A 10,174-nucleotide genomic window follows, 5' to 3' on the forward strand; every position below is an offset into this window, starting at 1 on the left:
GCCCTGGGCAGGGGAGGATCACTGGGGTGTTTGGGGAATCTGCTCAACCCCAATCTGAGGAGGGCCCAGAGCTCTCAACCCTGACTGGTCTGCATAGAGGATTTAGCAGCTTGGTATTCTTTACAAGATTTCTCAAAGAACTGGGCCATTTGTATGCTGAGAGAGAAAAAAAAACTGTTGGGAAACTAGAAAAATAAAGGAGATGGACAAGATAGCTCCTTTATGGGATCTTACAACCAGACTGCTGGCACTAGAGGTGGAATAACGCCCCAGAGGGGAGGAGGTCTTGGGGGGTGTCCTATATCTGCTCTATCTCTGCTTCCTCTCCAGAAAGAACTCCCCTTGAGAAAGCCCATTACAAAGATGTTTTTCCCCATGAACAAAGGCCCTTGGATGTGTAAAAGTCCTTGGATAATGTACCTAAGTATTTGGCCAAAGAATATTGTTCTGATGATTATGGATTCTAAGTAATCAAAGTGATTCATGGAGAACAGTCAGGGCTCATTCCATGGCTGTGAGCCACTCACCGCATGCGTTCCATGCATACTTCTGCCTCCTTCTTAGTCTCCATGGCATCCCTGGTTCAGGCCTGCTTAGCTAGGTCTGGTCCCTGGCATAAAGCTAATATAGTTTTTCTTCAAAAGACTTTCTATGGGGCTGGAGCAATAGCACAGCAGGTAGAGCATTTGCCTTGCACACGGCCGACCCAAGTTGGATTCCCAGCATCCCATATAGTCCCCTGAGCACCGCCTGGGTTAATTCCTGAGTGCAGAGCCAGGAGTGACCCCTGTGCACTGCCGGGTGTGACCCAAACAGCAAAAATAAAATAAATGACTTTCTAAGGGACTGGATCGATAGTATAGCGGGTAGGGTATTTGCCTTGCCTTACAAGCGACCGACCCGGGTTCAATTCCCAGCATCCCATATGGTCCCCCGAGCACCGCCAGGACTAATTCCTGAGTGCATGAGCCAGGAGTAACCTCTGTGCACCGCCGGGTGTGACACCCCCCCCCAAAAAATAAAGACTTTCTAGGGGCTGGTGAATAGTGTAGCAGGTAGGGTACTTGCCTTGCACGTGCCAGAAACAGGTTCTATTGCTTGCATTCTATATATTTCCCTAATCACTGCCAGGAGTAATTCCTGAGTACAGTGAGCATCACTGGGTATGACCCCTTGTCCGCCCCCCCTCCCCCCGCCAAAGACTTCCTGTTAGCATTAATCTGTTGTTGATATTATTCCAGTTGAAGTCATTTTCAGGCTTTAACTCTGCAGGAGAGATAGTACAAAAGGTAAGGCGCTTGCCTTGCATGTGGCCAACCCGGGTTTGATCCCGGCATCACATATGGACCCATGAACCTTCCAGGAATGATCTCTGAGCACAGAGCCAGGAGTTACTCCTGAGCACTGCCTGGTGTGGCCAAAAACAAAACAAAATTATCACCACCAACAAATAAAGGGTCTTTACCTCTGATTCCTCGCACGGCAAACACTGATAGGCATAACCCACATGCACCAAAGCATCTCTGGGGTCCTCACGAACTTGTAAGATTGTAGTAAGATACTGAAATGAAAACCGTGGAAAATCGCTGAATCAGTCTCAGCCCTGGGGAGACAGTGTGACAAAGACCAGGTAAGGGAGCTGGTGAGAGGGTGAAGTACCAGGTCCCAGGCGTGGCCCCCAGTGTAGAGACAGAGTGGTGTTGGGACTGGAGATCAAGCCTGGGGTTTCCTGGTGTCCCCAGTTTCACTTTTCAGGTCTGTGTCAGCGCCTTCGCGTCCCCAATCCTTACTCCCATTGGACATCGCTGTCTACATCAGCCAATCAGCGTCCGCTACTCTCGGGTGACAAACACGGCAATCGTGAGCGAGTCGGGAGGACTCCGCCTGTTTGCTTCCCTATGTGGGAGCCGCTACCCCTCCTGCTGCTGCTCTCGGGGGCTCTGGCCCTGACCCAGACCCGGGCGGGTGAGTGCGGGGTCGGGTTCATTGCGGGGGGACGGGTGGAAACTGCCAGGCACTGATGTGCAGGGCCCCCGAGAAAGAGTTTCTCCAGTTCCCTGCCCGGATGCCCCCCCCAATGTTCCTCCGTCTCCCCAACCTTCACTCCTCCCGCTCCCCTAAGTCTCGCCCTTTTCGGTCCCTCCCCCCTTTCCCATCTCCCGACCCCACTGCCCCCCAATCACCTCTGGATCCGGGGCGCGCGGGGCGACGGGTCAGGCGGGATCTCACCCTTCCCCCCGCCCGCCCCAGGCCCCCACTCCCTGTGGTATTTCTACACCGTCATGTCCCGGCCCGGCGGGGAGCCCCGCTTCATCGCCGTCGGCTACGTGGACGACACGCACTTAGATCGCTTCGACAGCGACTCGGCGAGTCCGAGGAACGAGCCGCGGGCGCCGTGGGCAGAGCAGGAGGGACCCGAGTACTGGGAGCAGCAGACGCGGATCGCCAAGCGCCACGCACAGACTTTCCGAATGAACCTGAACAACCTGCGCGGCTACTACAACCAGAACGAGGCGGGTGAGCGCGGCCGGGCAGGGACGAGCCAACACGGGGACGGGACGGGTAGCCCCGAGGCGGGTCGGAGCGTCCCCGAGGTTCAGGGACCGGGCCCGGTTTCGTTTTCGGCTCTTAATTAATCTTCGCGGGGCCTGTCAGACTCTCACACCTTCCAGCTAATGTTCGGCTGCGACGTGGGGTCCGACGGGCGCCTCCTGCGCGGGTACAGTCAATACTCCTACGACGGCGCCGACTACATCGCCCTGAACGAGGACCTGCGCTCCTGGACGGCGGCGGCGGGCACGCAGGCTTGGAGAACCCAGCGCAAGTGGGAGCAGTCCGGTGAGGCTGAGTATTGGAGGAACTACCTGGAGAACACCTGCGTGCAGGGGCTCCTCAGATACCTGGAGAACGGGAAGGACACGCTGCTGCGCGCAGGTACTCGGTCCAGGGTGCTGAGGACCCCTGACCTTCCCTGGGCGGGCTGACTCCCCACAAGGGGGAAGATAGTGGGGTTCAGTGTCAGAACAGCGCCCCTTCTTCAGTCAGTAGAGGAACATACTCCCCTGGTTTCTATGTTCTGTACCAAAGAGATTCGCCCTCACCTCTGGCCCACCCTGTGTCCACAGGCCTGTGAAGGACCCAAGTGTCCCTGGGGGCGGGGGGACCTTCTCTGAAATAACCAATATGGGTTCCCTGGGACCCTGCAGGCATCTGTGAACTTTCTCAGCTCTTAGCTCTGACTCCTGCTTCTCTCAGTCACTCACCGCCTACCCAGGGCAGGACCAGAGTCAGTGTCTCCTGACTCCTTCCCAAACCCTGTCCTAAAACTTTCCAAGGAATTAGGATTTTATCCAGTCTCCACAGCCAACCTCATGTCTGGATTTTTGCCTCCTATTCCATTTATCCTGTATATTCTCGCTATGGAATTGACCCAAAGTGTGAATTTTCTCATTTTTCCTCCTCAGAAGCCCCCAGGACACTCATAACTCACCACCCCTTCTCTGACCGGGAGGTCACCCTGAGGTGCTGGGCCCTGGGCTTCTACCCTGCCGAGATCACCCTGACCTGGCAGCATAATGGGGAGGACCTGACCCAGCACACAGAGCTGGTGGAGACCAGGCCTTCAGGGGATGGAACCTTCCAGAAGTGGGCGGCTGTGGTGGTGCCTTCTGGAGAGGAGCAGAGATACACGTGCCGTGTGCAGCACCAGGGGCTGCCGGAGCCTGTCACCCTGAGATGGGGTGAGGAGGGGGACGGGGCACAGAGCCTGTTCTCAGGGAATCAAGGTTGTTCCCTCTGGGGAACTGTTGAGGGTCAGGCTGGGGCTGGGGTCAGACCCTCTCCTTCCTCCCTTCCCAGAGCCCCCTTCTCAGCCCACCACCCTCACTGTGGGCGTCATTGTCGGCCTGGCTCTCCTCGGGGCTGTGGTCACTGGAGCTGTGTTGGCAGCTGTGATCCGCAGGAGGAAGCGCTCAGGTAAGATGGGGGTGGGTTGGGGGGAATCTGTCCAACATGGCAGGTCTTGAGTCTTGTCCCACTTTAGGGGTCCCCTCAAATTAGTTCTCCTGCCTCATTAGCGGGAGCGCCACCCGCCCCTGTGCTGTTGCTCACACTCCCCTGTGTGTGCCGCTCTCAGGTTTGCTCAGGAAAGACACTTTCACCTCCATAAGCTGGGGATGAACCTGGTTCCCAGGGTCCCAGGTCACAGGGACTGTCCCTGCAGAGCACAGACCGCCAGGAGAGGCTGGTCAGTCCAGGACAGTCTCCTATCTCCTTCCTGTGTGTTTCCTAGTCCTGCCCTCGGTGTTCAGAGTTCTGGCGCTTCCCTGCGGTTCCAGAGAGCTGCTCTGTGGCCACAGGACGCAGTGTTCTCCCCGACCTTCCCTGGATGTTTCCTTCCCCAGAGAACCTACAGTGTCCAATGCTCTGATGAGTCTCTCTCGAACCCTAGAGGTGAGATTCTGGAGGCTGGTGTGGGCGGGATTGGGCAGAGGGGACAGGACTGGGTTTGGGGGTTCTTTGAGCGGGATGCTGGGAGCTTGCTCAGGATGTCGCCACTTCTGTCACTCACCTGTCTTTTCATTCTTTTCTTTCACAGTGTGGAACAGCTGCCCCACTGGGTTCCTCTCATCATGATGTAGGCAGGTAGATAGGGAAAGGCCCTTGGCAATGAAACAGATTAACAAAGACTCTGGGAAGGAGAATCCTGAGACTGACCCACCCTGTGGATACAGAAAACAGACCTGATAAGACCTTCAGCAGACCCTGAGGAGGTTGGACCCCTCCCCATGAAGTTCCTCGAATTCCCTCAACCTCTCCCTTAGTCTGGTTAAAATATGATCCAGCCTAAAGAAGACCATCCCCAATCCCAACTTCCCTGATAACCTTCTTAGCAACGGACTTTTACTTGGGAAGAAGCCCCAGGTGGGGGCAGGTTGAAGAGACCCTATAAAAGACACCGTGAACACGATATTGAAGATAAAGGTATCTTCAAAGGTGACACAGAACTAAGCAATCTAGTAAAAACAGAGATCAACAAATGGGACTACATTAAACTAAAAAGCTTCTGCACCGCAAAAGATACAGTGACCAGAATCCAAAGACTATCCACAGAATAGGAAAGGATATTTACAAAATACCCCTCAGATAAGGGGTTAATATCAATGGTATATAAAGCACTGGTTGAACTCTACAAGAAGAAAACATCCAACCCCATCAAAAAATGGGGCGAAGAAATGAACAGAAACTTTACCAAAGAAGAAATACGAATGGCCAAAAGGCACATGAAAAAGTGCTCTGCATCACTAATCATCAGAGAGATGCAGATCAAAACAACCACAAGATACCACCTCACACCACAGAGACTAGCGCACATCCAAAAGAACAAAAGCAACCGCTGTTGGAGAGGATGTGGGGAGAAAGGGACCCTTCTACACTGCTGGTGGGAATGCCAACTGGTTCAGCCCTTCTGGAAAACATATGGACGATTCTCAAAAAATTAGAAATTGAGCTCCCATTTGACCCAGCAATACCACTGCTGGGAATATATCCCAGAGAGGCAAAAAAGTATAATCGAAATGGCATCTGCACATGTATGTTCATCGCAGCACTGTTTACAATAGCCAGAATCTGGAAAAAACCCGAATGCCCTAGAACGGATGACTGGTTGAGGAAACTTTGGTACATCTATACAATGGAATACTATGCAGCTGTTAGAAAAAAGGAGGTCACAAATTTTTTATTTAAGTGGATCGGCATGAAAAGCTTCATGCTAAATGAAATGAGTCAGAAAGAGAGAGACAGACATAGAAAGATTGCACTCATCTATGACATATAGAATAATAGAGTGGGAGACTAACACCCAAGAATTGTAGAAACAACTACCAGGAGGTTGACTCCATGGCTAGGAGGCTGGCCTCACATTCTGGGGAAAGGGCAACTCAGAGAAGGGATCACCAAGTATAATGTAGTCGAAGGCCATGTGGGAGAAGGGAGTTGCGGGCTGAATGAGGGCTAGAGACTGAGCACAGTGGCCACTCAACACCTTTATTGCAAACCACAATAGCTAATTAGAGAGAGAGAACAGAAGGGAATGCCCTGCCACAGTGACAGGGTGGGGTGGGGGGAGATGGGATTGGGGAGGATGGGAGGGATGCTGGGTTTACTGGTGGTGGAGTATGGGCACTGGTGAAGGGATGGGTTCCCGAACTTTGTATGGGGGAAGCATAAGCACAGATGTGTATAAATTCGTAACTGTACCCTCATGGTGATTCATTAATTAAAAATAAATAAATTTATTAAAAAAAAAAAAGACACCGTGAACAAAGGAAGTGCGCGCATAGGCTGCCTGAGCCCACGTGCTGCTTGTGCCCACATGGCCGAGCACATGTGGTGCCCAAGCACATGTGTCGCCCACATCTCCCCCCTTGAGATGTGTACTCTCATACTTTCGTGTCCAGTGCTAGAATGTGTGTAGAGCTTCCTTCACCCTTAGAGAAGCCCACATTCTCTCTCTCTCTTTTTTTTTTTTTTTTTGCTTTTTTGGGTCACGCCTGGCGATGCACAGGGGTCACTCCTGGCTCTGCACTCAGGAATTACCCCTGGCTGTGCTCAGGGGACCATATGGGATGCTGGGATTTGAAACCGGGACGGCCGCGTGCAAGGCAAACGCCCTACCCGCTGTGCTATCTCCCAGCCCCCCGCGTTCTCTCTTGAGCGCGTTACTCCTACTGGTTTTTCTTTTCCACTTATCCCTTCCTCCTTCCCTCAGAAACCTCTAAATAAAATCTGTTACTTCACTGCTTGTCTACTCCTGAAATTCTTTTCCGCGAGCGAAGACAAGAACCCAGTAACTCTGGGTCCCGGGTGGTAGAGGTGGCTGGGGAGAAAGTGACCGTCTTTCTCCTCCCCACTTCATGTAAGTCACCCGTGGGGCCCACCAACATCAATCACACTGCTGTGAGTCAAGAACTGCTGATTCTCTTTCTTCCCTGGGACCTGAGTGTGTCTGTGTCCTGTCACACTCTGTGAGGGGGGAGACTGGCCCTCCCCTGCCCACCGGGCCCTCCACACTGACCTGCGTTCTCTTCCCTGATGCTCTGGGCTGTGCCAGCCGAGACAGGACTCAGCCGTCTCCATCTGTGTCAGCTTCTTGTTTTCCTGAATAAAGTTTCTGCCTTACTGAAATAAGCATATGATTTGCATTTTTCTATTTCCTGTTTTGTGGGGTGTTGGGGCTGGACTGAGCTATCAGGGCGAGCCCATGTATACTGTACCGTACTATGTACAGGAACATAGGGACTCATGAAAATGGGTGAGATTTCTCGGTGTGTCCTGAATGGTTTGGATGAAGCTGAACATTTTCCCCCTTCAAGCTGCCTTCAGAAAAATAATTTCAGTATATTAAAAAGAGCAGTTTTCCTTCTCTCACAGAAGCCTGGCTGGTCTTTGACATGCAGATCATCAGTGTTAGCCAGGCCTGACCTTTGATGCTGTAAATTGTAGGCTCTGGCCCAGCCTAGTCTTTGGGATGTAGATTTCAGATGCCTGCCTAGTTTTGTAACTGACATGTAGATTTCATGTGGCAGCCCAGCCTTGTCTTTGGGATGTAAATCCAAGTGCTTTTAGCCCAAGAAAGGTTTCAGTTTGGTTTTGTATCTTCTTTCCAAAGGCCAAGATTACTGGACTGCAGATGCAAGAAAATAATGCATATTCTACTGCCTCAATGTTCTTCCTGTAACTTCTTTTGATGCTAAAAGGAGATCACGGGGCTCTCTACCTTGGCCAACAGCCAGAGAGAGCCTTGGACCTCCATGAAACACATTTCTTCCGAGTTCCTTATCTCAGTGTCTCCGGCCACACGAACGTTCACGCAACAGTGGGGTTGAGGGGTTAATAAAGGAAATCCCTGAAACTTGTGAAGGAACAAATGGAAATCCTGAGACCTTCCATGTGTTCTCTGTTTTGATTTGAGTCTGTCCCTGAGGTGACAGGAGAACCTGGAGGGAATGGGAGGTGACAGACCTGTGCCCAGTCTGTTTCTGTCTCAGTCATTGTGGGCTTTGATGTGGTCACTCATCTGTCTGGGTAATTTCTCCTGCTCCTTGTCCTGGTCCCTCAGTAGCACCTCATCCCACAGGCCCTTGCTCACAGGAACTCAGGTCACACCAGGCCTCATCCTGTCCCAGGACCGTGAGCAGCGAGGGCTTCTGTGCTGGTCAGTCTAGGCTCAGGCCTGCGTCTGCTCCTCAACCCCATCGGGTGTTTATTTGTCGCTTCTGTGCAGGAGGCTGCCTGTTCTCTTGTACACACATTCACAGCTCATTCCCTCAGTGTGTGTCCCCATCTCTGAGCTCAGGAGGCATTTGTGTGTCACTGACCCCCTAAAGCCCAGCAAGACCCCTGTGCAGAGGAGTCTCTGTGGTATTAAAGATGATTTTCAGACTCATCCAGCTCTTGTCCTTGTTCTAGGGCTGTGTCCTGTGTTGTTTTCCTCAGATTTCCCTGTCATTAAGGATTTACATTTTGAGAGTCTCGGGCTCGGGCCGATACCGGCTCATGCTCCACCGAGACTCGAACCGGGAGGCCACATTTTGATGCGGCCGCTTTGCTGCTGATTGACCACGATCCGGAGGCCAGCTAGACTACTTTTGGTCCCAGAAACTGCTTGCAGCCATGTCTCTAGACTGTGAACTAAGCCATTATCCCATGCCGGCTAATGAGGGGAAACATCTCTCTCTCGTTTTTTTATTCTCTTTCCGGGAAGAAGTGGCATGGTGTCCACCATATTATGAGGATTATAAGCAGGTATGAACTTGGTGGCATGGGAAGGAGAAAAAAGAGAGAGAGTTATGTACTTGGAACAGCGGGACGCTTGGGCAGTCTCGGGTCAGGGCCGATACCAGCTCGCGCTCTGCCGAGACCCAAACCGGGCGGCCACACTTTGGTGTGGCCGCTAAGCTGCTGATTGACCATGATCCGGAGGCCAGCTAGACTACCTTTGGTCCCAGAAACTGCTTGCAGCCATGTCTCTAGACTGTGAACTAAGCCATTGCCCCATACTGCCCCAGGAAGGGAAATTATGCAATTTCTAACATAAATCTCCCTGGACTTAATTACTAAAATACTAAAATACAGAAATCCTAAACCTAAAAGGAGATTAGGTAGCGGCTGCGCGACTTCATATGTCTTCATTCTCAGCAATGGAAAACTAATTATCAAATGCTTCCTGGTCAGTAGGGCTGTTTTTTTGGGGGGTGGGAAACTCCAACAACAATAGTGAGTTTTGTGTTGAAATATGGAATGTAATCAAGGTAAAGAGAAAATGAAGTGAAATTTATCAGTTATGCAGGCGGGGTGGGGTTGGGGGGTGGGAGGTATACTGGAGTTTTTGGTGGTGGAATATGGGCACTGGTGAAAGGACGGGTGTTTGAGCATTGTATAACTGACACATAAGCCTGAGAACTTTGTAACTTTTCACATGGTGATTCAATAAAATAAATAATAAAAAAAAGAAGATAAATTATCTAGCATCTGCTTGTGGGGCAGACTTGAATGGTGGTGGGAAAATTTGAAATAATGTAGTGAGTAGGTGTAGTGGTGGTAGGATTATTGTTGAAATGTTGAATGTAATCAATTATTGTTAACAACTTTATGAAAAATAAAATTTTAAAAAAGAGAAAAAAAGGATTTACATTTTGAACCCAGTTGAGAGGAGGGGGTCATACTGTTCCTCATCTTTCATGAATTTCCATTGGGTTTCTGCTTGCAACCACCAGTGACCCTGAAGCTCTAGCAATCTTAGCTCTGTCTGTGATCTGAGTTCATAAATTTTAAGGTACCTTCAAACTTGGAGTTAGAATATGGAATATTTGACCCCAATATGTTCTCGTCTGAAGACAGAAAATACCATGTGATGCCACTAAAGGGAGAGTGAGAAGTTTCTGTGAGATTTTCTTATGGAGGTGGCTTTGATGTCTGGGAGGAGACATTGTATTGTAGCTACCACGGCACAGCATGTTGATTGAAGTTACATGATTAAATCAGTGTCTCTGCCAGTGATTTACTCACTGTGCCAGATATAGGAATGGTATTTTGGGGGATAGAAAACAAAAACTAAGGATGAAAATCAGGCAAAGCTTACTAGCCTTGGAGATTAAGTAGGAAGGGACAGACT

The 10,174-nt window shown here is 50.9% G+C and overlaps 1 protein-coding gene across 2 annotated transcripts; it reads left to right on the plus strand.

Moving 5' to 3' along the window:
- Window positions 1–1,853: 1,853 nt before the first annotated feature.
- On the plus strand, window positions 1,854–6,094 carry LOC129402010 (HLA class I histocompatibility antigen, alpha chain G-like). 2 transcript variants are annotated; one of them, XM_055126021.1, is made up of 7 exons: window positions 1,854–1,965; window positions 2,251–2,517; window positions 2,656–2,934; window positions 3,465–3,740; window positions 3,859–3,975; window positions 4,292–4,452; window positions 4,598–6,094. In XM_055126021.1, the coding sequence occupies exons 1-7, from the start codon at window positions 1,899–1,901 to the stop codon at window positions 4,646–4,648; spliced, it is 1,218 nt and encodes a 405-aa protein (XP_054981996.1). In that variant the 5' UTR covers window positions 1,854–1,898; the 3' UTR covers window positions 4,649–6,094. The 2 variants fall into 2 exon arrangements, with proteins under 2 accessions (XP_054981996.1, XP_054981997.1); XM_055126022.1 differs by lacking the exon at window positions 3,859–3,975.
- The last annotated feature ends 4,080 nt before the right edge of the window (window positions 6,095–10,174 follow it).

Source organism: Sorex araneus, chromosome 2 (genome assembly GCF_027595985.1).
Source record: "Sorex araneus isolate mSorAra2 chromosome 2, mSorAra2.pri, whole genome shotgun sequence".
NCBI lineage: Eukaryota > Metazoa > Chordata > Mammalia > Eulipotyphla > Soricidae > Sorex > Sorex araneus.